Genomic DNA, 19128 nt, shown 5'->3' with positions numbered 1-19128 from the left:
CTTCTGTTTATTAAAACAATACCAAACAGAGTATTTCAGAAGCAAAGGAAATTACATATTCATTACATATTTTACAGACAAAATACAGAGAGGTTAACCTGTCAGGGTTCCATAGCAAGTATGGGATGGAGCTGAGATTCAAAACAGTCTGAGTTCGAAGGCTGCACTCTTAAGTTATTAAGCAAAAAATAATGGGAAAAAAACATGAGAATTGGGGTTAGTAGATCTGAATAAGAGTCCCAACATAAGACGGAGGAAATTAAAATGCATAGCTTGCTCATCTCAAAGAGGAGTTGTAAAGTTCCAACTCAAGTATGAGTGAAAGTGCTTTGTTTCTAAAGGGAAGGCAGTTTTGATTTGTGCACTAGTTGTTGCAAAGTTTCTGGAGTATCCCCCCTCTTTTTTTTTTACTACTATAAGTCATATTCATAGACTAACCACATGAGGAGGTTTCAATGCACGAATAAATTCACTGGTTTGCTGGTAATCTGTGTGAGCAGAGAAAGAAATGTAATCAACAGACATTTTCAGTGGTAACTTCTGTCCAGACATGGTAGTGATCTCTTCAGGTTCGGACATGATATGCTATTAAAAACAAAGAAAAATTAAAAACAAAACAAACAGTTTAATTAGAAGAGGTACATTTTCATGTAGTGATAACTTATGTTAAATTTAGGACTTTATAGCCCAAAAGTCATTCTAACACTACTCATTTAGTAAATGGCAAATAGTCATTCTTTTGATATAGTAAACAATCAGCAAAGTAAGAAGATCAACTAAAACAATGTGTTTAGAGTGCTGGCAAAGAAAATGATCACTCTTATGATTAGAAAGGCAAGTCTATATTGCTGACTCCTCCTCTTGCTTGAAAAAGTCACTTTCCAGATATGCATATGCATATAAAAGACAGATGTGTTTCTTACTTGGGGAAATCTATTTTAAATACATGGTCAATATTTTACCTCAATGGCTTCACAGAATACAGAAAAAGATTCACAATATATTTTAAAAAGCAAAAAAGAAATCATAGGTAAGAGGAGATAAGTGAACAGGATATTTGGATGTCAACTTTTGAAGTTGACTTTAAAGCTTTGAATATATTTTCTAAATTGCCTATATCCTTAAGAGTCAACCCAACCACATTATACAGCTTTTCAAGGAGAATCCTTTTTAGTGAACTTCTTCATCAAAGGAGGACATTCCTGCGTCTGTCTCAAGTAAGCTCCTTTTCATTTTTCACTTGCAACCATGTGAGTATTTCTCAGTCCCCAATGTGGGTTCTCATCTTGCCTTTCAGTATGCATAAGTCCTCAAACTTTTGAACATCTCTAACTACCTATTTTCATCTTCATTTAAAATATGACCCAAGACTATAACCAACCTTGGCAAGGGTACCTTCTACGCAGTATCCTGCTATAATAACACCGTTCCTCTTATCAGTACACCAGCTTTCAAACAGCTCTCTGGATAATCCACTTTGCATCATTCCTGGGGAAGCCATAACAACACTGGGTCCAATGTCATCAAAATGATCCATGCTCTGAGAGAGAAAAAGGAGTGGTAAAAAAACATGTTATTCACTAGGGTTCGGAAAAAGCATTCATTATTTTTAAATAACAGGAAGCTACATAAAAAGAGTCATTACACTACTGAATGAGACTTGATGAGACTAATAAACCTATTAAGCCCAATTTACAAGTTTCTAAATAGTTTAGGGTAGGGGTCATAGGAAAATAAAGTAATAAAAATCAATGAATTCACATTGACCTTCAAAATGTCCTGGTAGTAAAAGGGCCATTAGGACCACAAAATCAGGCACAGTAGGGATAAGAGGCCGTGAGCCAGAAAGAGAACAAATGGTCAGGAAAGCCTGAGGTTTCCTTTCATTTGTCGTAAGAATACTACTGTTCAAAAGGTATGACATTTAAATAACAAGAAATTCAATAGGTACATTTTTAATGAATGACACAAAATTAGAAGAACATTACTACCATCCTTCACAGCATTAAAAAAAAAAGGCTAAACTTAAAATATGAATTTGAGCAAGGCTTACAAGAATGAACAACGAATGAAAAGTTTGTTTCCTTTTTAAATTTGTCTCCTGCTTTGGAAAATAAGTTACTAGTCTGTAGCTTCACACGACCTATTATAATTGCCCAGTGAAAGCTCATAGATTTCTTTAAGGAGGACAATTTCAAGTACAAATACACAGATAATCTATGACTTGAAATTTCTTGCACAATCAACAGCCAAGCTATATGCTAGCTGCAAGAAATCCCTTTTCCTTCTCTGTATCTACAGTTTAATCACTGCTCTAGAGTATAAACCAGTTCAAACTTTAATGCACATACTCATCACCTAGACCTCTTGTTAGAATGCAGATTCTATTTCAGTAGATCTGGTCTGGGGCTTGAGTTTCTGAATTTCTAGTAAAAAGGCTTGCAATTCAGACTAAGAGTACAAGCATCACCTGGGAAATTCTTAGAAATGTAAAACCCTAAGCCCCATGCCAGACCTGGAAACAGGCTCAGGAATACTGTATTTGACAAATTCCTCAGGTGTTTCTTATATGATCTAAAGTTTGGAAGCATTGCTCTAGTCTAAACAATGAGATAAAATATCTACAGTAACCCGAATCTGTGCTTATTTTTTTGTAAATGTGATTCTTCTATTAAATTTTTCTTTTTTTTTACATTGGTGAAATATATCACAAATTCAGAAGAGTACACAGGATAAAAATGCACAATTCAGTAATTTATCACAAAGTGAATTCCTGTGTCGCTACCATCAATGTCAAGAAAAAGCATTATCAGCACCCCAGGCCCCTCAGGTTCATCCAAAGGTATAGATTATCTCAACTTGTGATAGTCTCCTTGTTTATCTTTATAACTTTACTATCTAAGTGTGCTATTCTAGTATCCCTAATACTATATTTTAATTTCTATTACTTTACTGGATGGATTTTCATAAATTGAACACATCCAAGTAACCAGGACCCAGATCAAGAAACAGAACAGGACCAGAACTTCAGGAGCCCCCAGTGAACTCTTTCCTGTCATATCTATTGGCCCTGCCTCCTGTTCCAAGGATACCTTTGGTCTCTGGATTTTTCCACTTGGGATACTGTTTACAGGTTTCACCTTTGTTGCTGCATATACTTGTTTATTTATACTACTGTATAGTATTCCATTGGATGATTTAACTTACTTATTCATAGTAATAAATATTAGATAATATTTTTCTTTCCAGTGCCCAGCAGGCAGGTGGACAGACAGTTTTTAAAAGGAAGTGTCAAATGGGTTTCTAGTTACCTAAGAGAGAACTTTGAAAAGAATTTTCTCAAAGACAATAGCTTTTCATATTTCACACATATTTTGAGCTGGTCTGGAAATCTAATCAAAAAGCCTAACATTGTTTATAGGCAAAACTTGGCTCCCATTCCTAAACAATTAGCTATAAAATACACTTTACAAACAGAGCCTATTTCTAACTTGAATACCATATATAAAAATTTTGGACATTGTTCTGTTATGAACAAAGTGTTAGTTTGAGAGAAACAATTTTTTTTAATATAAAAGAAAATCAGATTTTATTGAATATTCTACAAAAGTGCATATATGAAATGTTCACATGTGAAACTTAAACAGCACTAATCAAAAAGATGATTAGACTTCAGTGGGAACAGAAAATCTTAATACGAAACGCAAGATATTTTTCTCTTCTGGGCTTTTTATTCTTATGGCAAAAGAGTTTTTAGCAATTATATTTTTAAATATTGAGAACATATGGTTATACAGAATTAGTAGTAAGATTTATTTAAGAAAAGAAGAACTTCAGTTGCTGGATTTTTGGTTTTCTGAAGGAAAATGTTGTTTGCCAGAAGCAAGAAGGATTCAGCCACTGAGTCAATTACAGGCAACTTCCTTCTATTAATAACTTACTTGTGTTTTGCCATCCCTTTTTCTTTCACGAGCACTCACCTTGAGGTTACTAATGTGTTTGAAAACAAAGGGATTATTGATGTTGATTTGTTTGCGGATTTTATCATTCATGGCATTTACATAAGTTTGGTACACTGCCATACATTTCTTGGCCAAGGATGATGCATAATATATTGGAATGTCATGAAGTTCTGGGTGATTCTGCCAATATTCATCTAGAGAGGGATTTTACAAGAAACAAAGACCATTTTATTATGTGGGATAAATAGTTCAAATAATAAATCATACGCAATTAACATTTTAAAATTTAGATAACCAAGGAACAAGTTAAAGCAGGTAACTATAGTTAAAAGAATTGAAGAAAAATTAGCCTGGTCTTTACTATTTTAAACTTATGAAATCAAACTTATCTCTAAATACTAGTGCATCATCTAAAAAAAATGCAGTAGCCACAATCCAAAGATATGGAGGTTTTTAAAAATCATGTGGTTTGCAAAGCAATAGGCTGAGCCCCCAATCTTGGGGTGTGTTAATATGAAACTTAACCCCGCAAAAGATAGGCTAAACCTACTTAAAATTAGGCCTAAGAGACACCCCCAAGAGAACCTCTTTTGTTGCTCAGATGTGGCCTCTCTCTCTCAGCCAACATGACAAGCAAACTCACTGCCCTCCCACCCTCTACGTGGGACATGACTCCCAGGGGTGTGGACCTTCCTAGCAACATGGGACAGAAATCCTAGAATGAGCTGGGACTCAGCACCAAGGGATTGAGAAAACCTTCTCAACCAAAATGGGGAAGAGAGAAATGAGACAAAATAAAGTGTCAATGCTGAGAGATTCCAAACAGAGTCGAGAGGTTATCCTGGGGGTTATTCTTATGCATTAAATAGACATCGCCTTGTTAGTTAAGATATAATGGAGAGGCTGGAGGGAACTGCCTGGTAATGTAGAGCTGTGTTCCAGTAGCCATGTTTCTTGAAGATGACTGTATAATGATATAGCTTTCACAATGTGACTGTGTGATTGTGAAAACCTTGTATCTGATGCTTCTTTTATTTAACTTATGGACAGATGAGTAAAACATATGGATTAAAAAAAAAATCATGTGGTTTAAGTTTACACTAACCAAACAGTATCTGATAATGAAAGCAGGAGACAAAATACCTTCAAAGAAAGGCTTTTTTTTAATGAAAGTTCTCATTTAATCCCCAAATTTTGTAAGGGATCATGTGGTCAAAAGATTTTATCCCATTAACTGCATTTAGGAATTGGCTAATATGTAATTTCATCTTTTTTACTTCTAATTTTCAAAAGTCGAAATGCCATCTTATAGATAAGGAAACTGAGGCTAAAAATAGTTGAATTGCATAGGGATGCTATTTTTCTACTTGATATATGTGATAATTCTAGATAAGGACGGAAATGGTTTTCTTTTCACATGTTACTAATATACTTCCTGCTATGTTCTCTGGCTTACTTTGTTTATTTTTTTAGATGCGATTAAAATTTTTAATGGTGTAGACCATAATCTCCTATTTTTTGTATGTATTTTTTATGAGCAGATTTAATATTAAAAAACAAGCTGGGGAGGGCCACAGTGGCTCAGCAGGCAGAGTTCTTGCCTGCCATGCTAGAGACCCAGGCTCATTTCCCGGAACCTGCCCACGTGAAAAAAATAAAAAGCTAACTAACTTGTCCAAAGCCATATGGCTAGAATGTAGATAAGATGTGGAACCAGTTTCTCTAACGACTATTTTCTTTCTACTCACTACATTAAAAGGGAGAACTTAAGAAGAAAAAGGGACAAACAATTGCAGAAAGTAAGTTCATTAAAAAAAAAAATCATAATACATGCTTTAATGGTAAGGTTACCAGATAAAACGAAGAATGCCCAGTACAATTTGAACTTCAGACGAACGATGAAATATTTTTCAGTACATGGATACATATTAAATATCTGGTATATATTAATACCAAAAAATTATTCATTTCTTTTCCAAAATTAAAAATGTAATAGGGTGTACTGTACTTTTATTTGCTAAATCTGGCAATCTAATCTGATAATAACAACATGGTCACCATCTCAAACTTCCTAATTTCCTCTGGTCTTATTACTTGTTATGAAGACTTTTCATCTTAAAACTTTTAAACTAATCTGACTTGCAGCTAAAGTGGATTAGACTAGAATTAGAAAACTTAGCATTTTGTAAGTTCTGTCTCTTCCCACCTCTGCCAAAGTTTTATTTTGATCTTGGGCCATTTATTCATCTTTCCTTGCTTGTAAGAGGGATATTATTTATCATAATGATCAAAGACATGGCCATACTGAGAATAAGAGCTTAAAGTGTGATAAGTTCTAGTTCCTCGCATTGAAGCTATATAAACACAAAGTACCTATAATTTATTCTTCAAGAACAGTGCATTCCCCAAATAGATTTACAGAATGTTTGCGTTAGAAAGAATTATTAAGTAGAAATCTATGCTAAAAAATAAGGGACATTCATTGTTTTTTTTTTACAAAAAGTAATAATTCAGGTTCATTTAAGTATTTGAGAACTGGAGAAAACCAAAAAAGAAAAAAGAAAACATCCACTTTCTCCCATCCAGATTTAAAACATTTTATCACTTTTGTGTTTATTTTTACCTAAGGATTAGAGTATACAGGGTTTTGAACCTTATTTTTTTGTCCACTTTAATAGTTTATATGAAAGCTATATATTACTCACCATAACATATTTTTTCCCACAATGTTAATACTAATGTGCTTATTTCCTTAAATATACTAAAATGATGAATGCTATTACAGACAAAATTCTCTTTACATCCCAGTTGTTTCCCAAAAATAGAACCACTGGGTCAAGGGTATGCATATTTCTAAGACCTGTGACGCTGACTGACAAGTTGGTAAACAGAAAGACACCCCAATTTACATTCCCAGTAGCAGTGCACAAGGCTCATTTGCCTGGGCTTTTAACTACTATCAAACCTCTATTTTTTTAAGTGAAGACACCAATGTCCAGAAAGGTTAAATGACTTATCATAGGCCATGTGATTACCTTGATATAAAGATGACACTCCCAAATTTTTATAATCTCCCAGAGATAAAAGAAAAGGTGTACCTAAAATCAAGAGCAGTTCCTGAGCCCTTCCAAGGGCAAAGACAGGGATGAGACCTCTGCCCCCTCTATTTACAATATCATGAACAGTGTTGCAGAATCTTGCTTCTCGCTCTTCACGTTTCTCATGGATATGAGTACCATAAGTAGATTCCTAAAGAACACATTAGAATTGTGAGAGAAAGACCTCTGATCCCCATAGAATTTAAAAGTTAAACATTAGGGCGCTGCAATGGCAGAATTCTCGCCTGCCATGCCAGAGACCTAGGTTTGATTTGAGAGGCTGCCCATGCCAAAAAAAAAAAAGTTAAACATCAATGAAACACCAAGGTAGTGATTCACTTTTTCAACATGCCATTTACTTGAACACATACCAATACAATATTAATTGTAAAGAGGAGCAATTGAGAACTTTAGAATTCAGATCTGACTAATAAAAACCTTTTAGAAAATGGAATCAGGACCATGTTTTGGCATACTTTCCCCACAAGATAATTGTGACTCTTTTTTCCTTCCTTAACATTTTCCTTTCCACAGGGGTAAAAAAATACATTCCTCCCACCAATGACAAGCCAATGTCTATAGACCAGAAATACCTACTGCTTCTTATATTTCTGTTAAGAAAATCCCCTGAGATTGAGAAAACCTTCTCGACCAAAAGGGGAAAGAGTAAAATGAGACAAAATAAAGTGTCAATAGCTGAGCGATTCCAGAGTTGAGAGGTTATCCTGGAGGTTATTCTTATGCATTAGATATCGCCTTGTTAGTCAAGATGTAATGGAGAGGCTGGAGGGAACTGCCAGAAAATGTAGAGCTATGTTCCAGTAGCCATGTTTCTTGAAGATGATTATATAATCATATAGCTTTCACAATTTGACTGTGTGATTGTGAAAACCTTGTGTTTGATGCTCCTTTCATCTACCTTATCAACAGACGAGTAAAACATATGGAATAAAAATAAATAATAGGGGGAACAAATATTAAAATAAGTTGATTGAAATGCTAGGATCAATGAAAGGGAGGGGCAAGGGGTATGGTATGTATGAACTTTTTTCTGTTTTAATTTCTTTTTCTGAAGAGATGCAAATGTTCCAAGAAATGATCATGATGATGAATATGCAACTATGTGATGATATTGTGAATTACTGATTATATATGTAGAATGGAATGATCAAAAGTTAAGAATGTTTACGTTTGTTTGGTGTTTTTTGGTATTTAAAAAAAATTTTTTTTAATTAATTTAAAAAAAAGAATACCCCTGAAGTCCTGCTACATGTGATCCACTAATCAAAAGCACTGGCATCACCTGGGAGCTTGTTAGAAGTACAGAACCTCAGGCCCCAGTCCAGATCTACTGAATCAGAATGTGTATTTTAACAATATCACCAAATGATTCATATGCATATAAAGTTTGAAAAATAATGCTCTAAATAACACGCAAATAACTATTCATGCAAATAACTATATGATATCATGTAAACAACTGTTTCAGGTTTTCTTTTGAGAGTTAAAAATGTAACTGTTTCTTAAATTAGGGCAGTTTATATGCTGGCTATAGTAGGGCCTGACCCCAAATAATCCACTTTCAACATATTGCTTATAGATAACAATATGCACTGGTCTCATGTTCTTGGGCAGCCGGGGGATGCAGTAGATTGTCGGGGAGAAGCAGGCAGCAGGTGATGTTTTATATATACCACAGCTTCAAAATCTTTCTCTTTGAAATTCTGACCCCACTGTTACCAATATGCATTTATTAATACTTGCTTCTACCATTTACTCACACCCCAGCTCCCAAATAAGATGGTTCATTTTTTTCTTGTTCTCCTGAGACGCACAACCTAGTAGGCAGATAGGCATGCACATTTAAAGACGAGCAATGTGATAAGTTAGCATATGCTAAGGGTCAAAAGAATGGCAGAGACGGTGGAGGCACACCATTTCTAAACAACCGATAAAAAGATGCCTTTTTATGAATTTGGGGTAATTCAATAGATAAAATATTTAGGAGACAGAGGAAGATATATAAAGTGACCTGCCCAGCGATGGCCTAACATCTTGGATACCAGAATAAATATATTTAACAGCAAGAAAGTGAAACTGTGCTGTAATATAATTTTAGTATAAAATATATAATTTTATACTAAAAACCAAATATATTTATATTCAATAACATATAAAACAGAGACAACTGTTATTTTTTCCTGCTAGAAAAAATTTGTTTATATTACACTGATTATAATACATTAATACTTACTATGATAAGAATATCAGGTTTAATATTAGGAATTTCAGCTGCCATTAAGTGTCTATCTTCTTGTCTTGAGAAATCACCTGTGTACAAAAGCTGTGAAAAACAAAGAGTTTTGGAAGCCTTCATCTTGCTAATGAATATATTAAACTCATGAAATATTAAAGTGAATTTTAATAGAAATAAAAGCCTACAATGATGAAATTTAGATGTAATGCTTGTGTTTAATTCAAAATTGGTAATTTAGTTAAGCCACTAAATCATAAATTTCAACAATTCAATCTAATTATTAGGGATAATATACTATCAGAATCATCCCCCAAAGGCAGTCTGTATAATATTACAGTTGAGAACTGCTCATAATTTCTTAAAAGGAAAAAAGGCATGATCATGGGGAGAACAATTTGAGGCATATAAGACCACAGTCTAAAAGAAAGAAAAATTCATTTGAGGGTATACGCTTAATTTCAAATTTTATATCTGCACTTGTGCTGTTTTCAGCTTCTATTTTTTGTGCCCTTGAGCAAACAGCAAGAATAAATGATTTATCACCTCTCCATGTGGGACATGACTCCCAGGGGTATAAACCTCCCTGGTAACATGGGACAGATATTCTAGAATGAGCTGGGATTCAGGATCAAGTGATTGAGAAAACCTTCCCGACCAAAACGGGGAAGAGAGAAATAAGACAAACTAAAATGTCAGTGGCTAAGACATTTCAAACAGAATTGAGAGGTTATGCTGAAGGTTATTCTTACACATTATATAGGCATCCCCTTTTTAGTTTAAGATGCATTAGAGGCTAGAGGGAAGTGCCTGAAACTGTATAGCTGTGTTCCAGTAACCATGTTTCTTGAAGATGATTGTATAATGATACAGCTTTTGCAAAGTGACTGTGTGATTGTAAAAACCTTGTGTCTGATGCTCCTTTTATCTATGGTATGGACAGATGAGTAAAAAATATGGATTAAAAATAAATAAGTAATAAGGAGAACAAACGTTAAAATAAATTGAGTAGACTGAAATACTAGTGATCAATAAAAGAGAGTGGTAAGGGGTATAGAAAAAAAATAGGGGGAACAAAGGTTAAAATATATTGGGTAGAGCAGGCCTCGGTGGCTCAGCAGGCAGAGTTCTCGCCTGCCATGCTGGTGTCTGCCCATGTAAAAAAAAAAATGAAAAAGAAAAAAAAAAGTTAGTAAAAAGGGATTAATCTTGTGTTAGTGTTAGGGAACTTAGTCGCTGAGATGCTTACTTTACGCTTTTCTTAGTACAAACTTGGATTACAGATCATTGCGTATTCAATCATTCAAATCAGTCTTGATATAGAAAGCATTATAGTGGAGGTATCAACTTAATTTTTATTTTATGTTTCAGTGTTTTGGCACTTTTCAAGTCTTAGGAAACTCTCTTTAATGACAGTTCATAGCAAAAAGCTCTGCACTGATTTCTGCTGGGGAGAAAACTGCTAGTGCTGGAGGTACCTTTACACCTGCGATCTCGATCATGAACATGGCAGCTCCGAGAACGTGGCCTGCATGGTAACACCAAAACTTGATCCCTGCAACTTCCTTAACTTCATGAAAGTTGATAGTTTCAATTTTGTCCATGCTCTCTTCCAAATCTGTTTCAGTATACAGCATGTCATCTGCAGATATATTACTAAATTTTGAAAACAACAAAATGAATAAGGGTAAATTTTTTTAAAAAGTCTTTGAACTCAAAGAAATTGTCTATGGATGACATATCCAAAAAAATATTTCTTAAAACTATAGTAAGAATGGGTTATGTATTAAGTTTCTCTTGGATATTTTGCATATATTTTTACTGTGCAAATATAATAAAAATATTCAATAGGTTTAATACAAAGCTTGATTTTAAGCAGAGTGCACAGAAAATTAAAACATCAAGTTCAAAGTACTCTTCAGGATAATTATTCCTCAATCTTTTTTTTGTGCTCCCACACTCTTGAGCTGTAACTCGGTTACATACAATGAAGCACAGTGAAAATTTTCTTGCTAGGATGTGAAAGGAATTCTCTACAAAGTCCAGCATAACTTGTTCCCTGGAAATTAGGTTAATGTACTTCAAGAAACAATCGGACAGTAGTTAAGTTCCTATTTACAATGGGTTCATATCCATATGAATGGATTAAGACTAAGAACATGGCTTTTTTCTGGGGCACATAATTCAGTCTGCTACAGGACCCCTTGCTTGGCACAAGCTCCTTAAAGTAGCCTGAAACAAGTTTTGTCAATTCTTCTTAAAAACAATAACAAACCACCTTATTACAAATGTTCATTGTAGAAAATTTGCAAACACAAGAATTAAAGAAGACCATCCATAAACCTTAAAAAAGAGTAGTGTCCCATACCACTTTACAAGATATCTGGTAATAAATTTTTAATAAAATCACGACATGCTATTTTCAGAGTAGTACTATCAAATAGAACTACTATTTGATTATAAATACTTATAATATTTAACAGGATGTAAAAGCTTTATAAAGATTTTAAGGCCAGGAAGGTGCTAGGTACCCTCACAATAGGTGTTCAATAATTTGTTACTGAATGATTAAATTAATGACATCCTTAAACCATAAGTATTGTGCAGAGCCATAAAAATCTAATAAAGGAATTTACCTAACTTTGACATAATCTGAAAGAAGCCATCTATAAATAGCTTTTGTGGCATGAGTCATAAATGTTCTTCCTTTGAAACTTGTCTTCTGTAGAAACCAAGGCAAAGCTCCACAGTGATCCAAATGGAAACTTAAAAAGAAATAGAGTGTGGTTAAAAGGGAAAATTTTAGGTTGTATATATGTTACTAGAATAAAAATTAAAAACAAAAAAACCCAACAAAACCATAGAACTGTACAGCACCATGAATCCTAACTGTATAGCACAGTGAACCCTAATGCAAACTATGGACTACAGTTAATAGTACAATTATAATAATATTCCTTCATCAATTGTAACAAAGGTACCATACAAATGCAAAGCGTTAATAAGAGGTAAAACTGGTGTGTGTGGGGGGGATATACGGGAACTCTGTTTTTTCCTAATGATTTTTCTATACACCTACAAATTCTATAATTTAAAAAAAAATGTAAATAAAAAAAGAGGTTCTGTTGATTTGTAAAATATTCCTCATATACTATAGATAATTATATGGTTGCTCACTGGACAAAAATGTCTATGTAACAATTACATATTGATACTTTCAAGAAAACCAAAAGTTGGTATAGTGCAGAGTAAAGGAATAATACACCCACTTTTAATGGAGGAAGATTAAAAAAAAAGCATCAAAAATCTTTATCAGTAATAATTAGAGAAGGGAGAAGAATATATCCAAACTTACTATTAAGCACCCAAAATTAAATAAAATTGAAACATGTTATTATTTATAAATGAAGTTACTATAGAAGAATGTGACAAGGAAGAGAATTTGAGAAATACTGTAAAAATGTGTTATTGGTCTCAAATTTTACAATGGCCCAAAAACTACCTTCTTCCCACTTACCCCTGGACTCAGATCTAGAGATAGGTAAGTTTTTCATAGTAAACTTCTCTAGACTGTGATCACAATATGGAGTGCTGGACTCAGATGTGTGCAATATGCTTCCTAGTAGAAAATACTCTTTAAAAAAAACAAAATCTTGAAATCTGATAAAGAATAATCTTTATAGTAAAAGTTTTTAAATAAGTGTCATTATTAAGAAAAAAAACTTACTGACTAATTAATAAAAGATCAATCTCAGCTGGGTCAATTAAATCAATATAAGGAAGGGCATCCATTCCTTCCAGGCCAGGGTGGATCCCACAGTCCAACTGAAAGAGAACAACAAAAAAATCACAATTCCCTACACATTTTATTAAAATACATTCAACAAGCAGACAATATGTATAACTGATCCATCATACACATAATCAAGGTGGACCTCATACAGTAGCATTTGTGGTGCAGTTCTTACTAGATGTGGGAAATACGCCACTGACAATTCTAACTTCATGAACAAATTTAAAATGTAATTCATTTGATGCAAAATATAAGACATCTTCTTTCCAGCTATTTTTGCTAGTCATTCTAAACAGCAAATGAACTCTTCTTCAAAAACTTTGATATTAGAGGACAGTAGGTGTTCTGGAAATTCATAGATTTATTATGAACTAGATCTGACTATGGTGAGAAAACAATAATTGGAATGAGTAGTTTCTCTGATCAGGGTAATTAAATTTTTAAGACATTAAGGAACAAATTCATGTCAGGTGTTAAGCATTTACTAATTTCATATGGTATTACTACCAAATAATACAATATGACTAAAACAACAACTATGTCTGACACATGTCAGTTTTTTTTAAACTTCATTTAATTTATTATTATGCTATTGTTATTTTTAAACAATAGATTTGCTGCAACATGCTCTGGCTCATATTAAAATTTCAAAATTTAACACATCTTGTATCAAAAATATACTCTATTGAGTCTTAAGATTACATATGACAATGATTGCACAAAACGATAACATACGAACCCACTGTCTGGATGACATCTATTGGCAACAGTGAGAGAAAATCCTTTAGCATCTGGGAGAAGTGCATGAAATTCAGAATACAAGGAGTTCATATGTGATCACAAAATTAGAAAAACAGGGCAGGATTTACTGTAGCTGATTTTTTTTCAATCTAGGAAGTGCTTACCTAACTATGAGGCAAAAGTTACTAACTTGCTTCCATGATTGGTATACCTGAAAGGCTCCACCCAGAGAGAACTAAAAAGGGATAGAAGACAGTTCTAGAGTGATGCTGCAGACATCACTGCATGGCTTGGAGACTATTTAAAAAATGGTACATTTATCAATAATAACCAAGTGCTCCCTTATGGAGGTCTCTTCATTAATAATTATTGAACAGATAGAGAAGGTGAGCCTATGGCTTCCAAGTACCTGCATTTTACATGTCAGTTTTTTTTAAGAGTGGGAGAAACAGAGAAGAAAGAGGAACAGAAGAAGCATGAACCACTGAACAGGTTAACGACAACCTTAGAAACCATCTATTCTAATTCCTTTATCTTTCCAGACAAGGAAACAGGCTTCATAATGATACTCAGGTATCCAAGCTCCCAAATCTGGCTCTCTCACTACACCTGCTGCATGGGGGTGGCTTGTGGTCTTCCACTGTGGTTGGGGCAACTAGGTTGGCTACAATCCTCATCAGTGGAAGTGACTTTCAAGAGACAACAGTTCAACAGATCTATCTACATGTCAATTTTACAATCTTGGAATATATCTTCACAATTTACTTAGTTAAGGTTTTATCAAATTACTAAGTGGCTGTGTGTATTAGTTTTTCACATTAACATTATATAGCATAGGCTACATACACTGACTATGATATTTTTTCAGGAAGAGAAACAGATAACTACTACAAAAGACCTAACACCCAATGCAGACAGAGTTGTAATGTTAATCGAACAACAAAAATTAACTATTACCATTATTTTTCTTCCTTTGAACTCCAGAATAATACATGATCTTCCTACTTCTTGTCCTGCTCCACTGTAAACATTCGGGGGGGGGGGGGGGGGGTAAAATGATTAAATCAAAATCAAGTGCAACAAATTCAAACTTTTTAATAACTTAAATTCATTGGATAACAACATTCACTTAAAAATCTTGAGGCAAAATTATTTTCACAGAATTACAAAGACAGGGAAGATGGTGTCAAGTGGGAAAAGAGTAAAAGTGGCCCTTGGGAATGTGGAGATTTTGCAATCGGTAAAATTTTGAGAGAAAGTGGTACAGACTAGATACCGGAAGATTAAATTAAATCTTCTGAATGCTGAGATTAAATTGTGATGTAGTTAAAAAATAAGCCAGCAATTACATAATAGTAATATTTTTTAAATTAGCACTTAAGTATAAACTTATAAGCATTTCAAAAATCTTTCATCATTTTTAAGATCGCATTATGTATTTCCAAACAACTTAAATAGTAGACTTATTCACATCTGTGAATTTCAGCTCTTATTCCTTCTACTTTATTTCATATAAAGTATGTAAACAACTTTCCATTCTTAAATTTATACAACAGCCATAATTTTCAGTTATCACAAGACACACTTTTATGCTAAACCTTACCTATTTCTCAAGTCCCTCACCTTACTTGATTCCTTTCCCCATCACTCTAGCTCATGATTCATTCATTCATCCAACATTAAACACTTCTATAAGCAAGGCTCTGTATTAAGTACCTAGGAAAAAGAAATGCCTAATACATGGACCTTTATTGCAAGCAACTTGGTCTCCTCAGAGACAGATAAGAAATGGCTCTATCCCCAAACCTAGAACCTACCTCAGGGCTGGCAGCTGACAAGGAACATCAAACTGCAGATGGATTCCACCATGAATTCATGACCTCCACCTTTAACTCACCCTTTATGCTGCCTAGCCTCCCTCTTAAGTGTCCCTAGGACAGTTTTTTCTATTCTAGTTTTCATGGCAATTATTTCAAACACTCTTCATTTTCCTAATTTCCCAGCTCTCTAATCTCTTCTTCACTCGGGGCATGAGCCTCTTTCTACATAAAAAAATACACAGGTCATTTGTCAATCTCCTCAACCTCACTTACCAATTCACCTACATCTCTGTCTCCTTCCATTCTCCCTTCATAATGGAACAGATCTCTCTTTCTGTTGAAGACCAATGTTTTCACCATTGCTCTACACTCCACACACCTTCTGAGGAAACGAATACTGCTGTATTATTGATATTTTCCTCATTCTCAGTTCTTCACCATCAGAATTTAAACATGTTATGGTCATTCTCATCAGCACGTTACAATTCCTTAATTCTATTCTCCTTTACTTCCCACCCTACTTTGTTTTCTGAAGTAGTATCCTCTGTCTCTATTTCCACATCTCTACTCACTCAATTCACAAATGCAATCTGGCATTTGCCAACCAATCTTCTGAACTGTCCTTGCAAAGAATCTCTTTGTTCTTAAATACAACCACTTTTAGTCCTTACTTGTTCTCTTAATAGTCTTTGTCACCACTAACTACTTGCTCCTTCTTCAAACACTTTTCCCTTAGCTTCTCTGACTCTATGCTACCATCCTGTCTTGCTGGTTTTCCTCCTCAGTTTCCTTCACATATGCAAATACTCTGCCCATCCTTTAAATGTTGACATTCCAAAGGCCTCTTCTCTTTTCTCCATCTTCATTATCTTAATTCTCATGTTTTGGACATGATGTTGACTTTCAATCTATATTTGTAGTGCAGATTGTTTTGAATACCAGACTTCTAAAATACACCTGATATTTGGATAGCGCAACTTGAATATCGCACAGGAACTTTATACTCAGTATGTTAAACTAGTTTCACCTCAAGCCCTTTGCACTTGCTCTTCTTTCTGCCTGAAATGCTCTGACTAAAAATATTGACAATTGTCCCTTTTGTATCATCTGAGTCTCAGTTCAAATGTCACCTCCTCTTTCCCTACCTCTTCTAATTTGCCATTCACACAAGCCATGATCCAGTACTTTTTGCTTACACTTGTAACTACAGGCTTCATATCTAGTTATTTATAGCTTGTTTCTCACTATGAAAAGGAAAGCTCCATAAGAACAGAAACATTGCCTCCTCTGCTCACTGCTCATCACTAGGGTTTAGAACAGTGCTTCGCACATAGTAAATGTCATGAAATATTTACTGAATTAAAAAACTCCCAAATTATAAACTTTGAGAACATTATGATAAGTGAAAGAAGTCAGTTATAAAAAAAGACTATATGTTGTACGATTTCATTTACATGAAATGTCCATAACTGGCAAATCTATAGACAGAAAGTAGATCAGTGGTTGCCTATGATTGGGGAGGTTGGAAGGAAATGGAGAGTGGCTACTAATGGGCACAGGATTTCTTTTTGTGATGATGAAAATCGTCTGGAATGAGATAGTGGCAATGATTACACAACTCTATGAGTATACTAAAACCTCTGAACGTATACTTTTAACAACTGTATGGTCGGGTGAATTAGATCTCAATATAGCTGTTATACAATCAAACTCCCAAATCTACTCTAGACCTACCCTATTTCCTGTACTACTTAAGGAAACACTACCTGGAACACCAAGCCAGGACTCTATCTTGCCTTCCCTTTCCACAATTGCCCTTTCTGATGTAGCTGATCAGTTACAAAGGCTTAAAGATTTCACTTCCTAACTCTCTCAAACTTCTTTCTTTCTGCCCCACTGCCACTCACTTTAAGCCGTCCTCACTAACTACTTGTATTATTTCAGTTACATCCTACTGGATTCCCACTCTATTCTCCTTCACTTAATTCACCCTTTTATTTCTCTGTTACACCTCTGCTAGGAGTGAGCTAACATGTGATTCCTACTATATCCCATCCCAGCTTAAAATCCTTCATCGGCTCCCTATACCTGAACTGATAAAGACCCAAACTCCTTAGTATATATACAAGGTCTTTCCTAAGCTGGAAAACTTCTGCCACTGCATCTGCTGACTCCAGCCATAAGGAAACTGGCCACAAGTTGAGACCACTCTCATTTCACACATGCCACTCCTCTGCCTGAACATCTTTCCCTCTCATCTCGATTTACCTGTCTTCAATTCCTAGTTATTCTTTAGGACTCAGTTCCTGTATCAGGGACATGATTTCCAGGACACTATATAGCCTTCTCTCCTCAATCTAGTGCACTGCTGACACACAAGTGCTGTATTTGGTGAATACATAAAAAGATAACAGGTGTTAACTGAGGGAAACTTGTGTTATGTCATCAGTAAGTGTTCAATCTTTACTGTGTGTGTAAGAGATACTTTCCCCATTTTGAAAAAAGCACAGATTAATGTGCTAATATCTGACAATAAGCATTCTTGTGGATTCGAATTGCCCATCTTTATGAATAAGTTCCCCATATTTTTCTCTCTTCTTGTAAGCAGCACTCTCGGGTAAAAGGCCATCTTATGGACAATCAAAGGCCGAGAGATTACGCTTTTAACATCTCTTGCTCTTTCTCCTCTCCAATTCTTTATTGTTAGAGCTCAGTATTCAGAACCCAAAGCAATTCCCTAAATTACTTCCTCTCTTTCACATTTCAGCAAACGTGAAATCCTGGAGATAATAAAGAAGGCAGATTTAGTCCTTCCTTGCACTTATTATAGCTTTATCCAGGTCCTCATCTCATGCTGTCCGATCAAACTCATCCCCGGTTCCCTCGTGGCTTGCCCTGACAACCCTCTTAACTTATATGAAAGTGCCCGGAGGTCCCAAAGTTCTGTTTTTCAACTCCCATACATCCGCCCCTGAGATTTAAAAAAAAAAAAAAAAAAAGGAAAATCCCATTCAACCTGGCTGGCCTTACCAACCAACAGTTCTCCAAACCCTTTCAACCTGAGAGGCCGGACCCGCAACTGCGGACCGAGGGCAGCCAGCTAGGGCACACTGGGGCGGGGGGTGTGGGGGGCGCCAGAGGGCCAACCCCTTCGGCTAGCTCTCCTCCCCTCTCACACAGCCTGTGGCTTCCTTTCCTGTGTCGCCGGTTCCTTACAGAGGTCGGATCAGCAGCTGGTCACTCTCCTCAGCAGGAATTGCAGACATCTCAGAAGTCTGAGGGAGAAGCGAGGGGGTGGGAAACCAGGCACCGCGGTCTTTCTAGATTGGAAGCACAGACTCGGTGAAACCCAGGAAGAAGTAACTCATCCACCATGAGCAGAACTTCCGGCACCCTGGTGCCGCAGCGCTCAGGCTCCTCTCCTCCACTTCCGGCCGAGAGCGCGGTCGGGTAGGTTCCG

The 19128-nt window shown here is 35.3% G+C and overlaps 1 protein-coding gene across 3 annotated transcripts in view; it reads right to left on the bottom strand.

Moving 5' to 3' along the window:
• CPSF3 (cleavage and polyadenylation specific factor 3) overlaps positions 1–19108 on the bottom strand; it is a 42625-nt gene extending 23517 nt beyond the window's left edge. Inside the window, exons 1-10 of one of the 3 annotated variants that reach the window (XM_077153140.1) lie at positions 18885–19108; positions 14806–14869; positions 13042–13139; positions 11951–12079; positions 10793–10970; positions 9315–9404; positions 7061–7211; positions 3981–4156; positions 1382–1540; positions 439–585 (exon numbers count right to left, since the gene is read on the bottom strand). In XM_077153140.1, coding sequence (XP_077009255.1) covers positions 439–585; positions 1382–1540; positions 3981–4156; positions 7061–7211; positions 9315–9404; positions 10793–10970; positions 11951–12079; positions 13042–13139; positions 14806–14869; positions 18885–18934 — 1242 coding nt within the window. In that variant the 5' untranslated portion in view covers positions 18935–19108. Of the gene's footprint in view, positions 1–438; positions 586–1381; positions 1541–3980; positions 4157–7060; positions 7212–9314; positions 9405–10792; positions 10971–11950; positions 12080–13041; positions 13140–14805; positions 14870–16475; positions 18637–18884 lie in introns of those variants that run through there. The other 2 variants (XM_077153142.1, XM_077153141.1) reach the window with 2 other exon arrangements.
• Between the last annotated feature and the right edge of the window lie 20 nt (positions 19109–19128).

Source organism: Tamandua tetradactyla, chromosome 3 (genome assembly GCF_023851605.1).
Source record: "Tamandua tetradactyla isolate mTamTet1 chromosome 3, mTamTet1.pri, whole genome shotgun sequence".
In the NCBI taxonomy this organism is placed as follows: Eukaryota; Metazoa; Chordata; class Mammalia; order Pilosa; family Myrmecophagidae; genus Tamandua; species Tamandua tetradactyla.
Note: the sequence above shows the minus strand (reverse complement) of the source record. Positions and strands in the feature narration are given on the sequence as shown.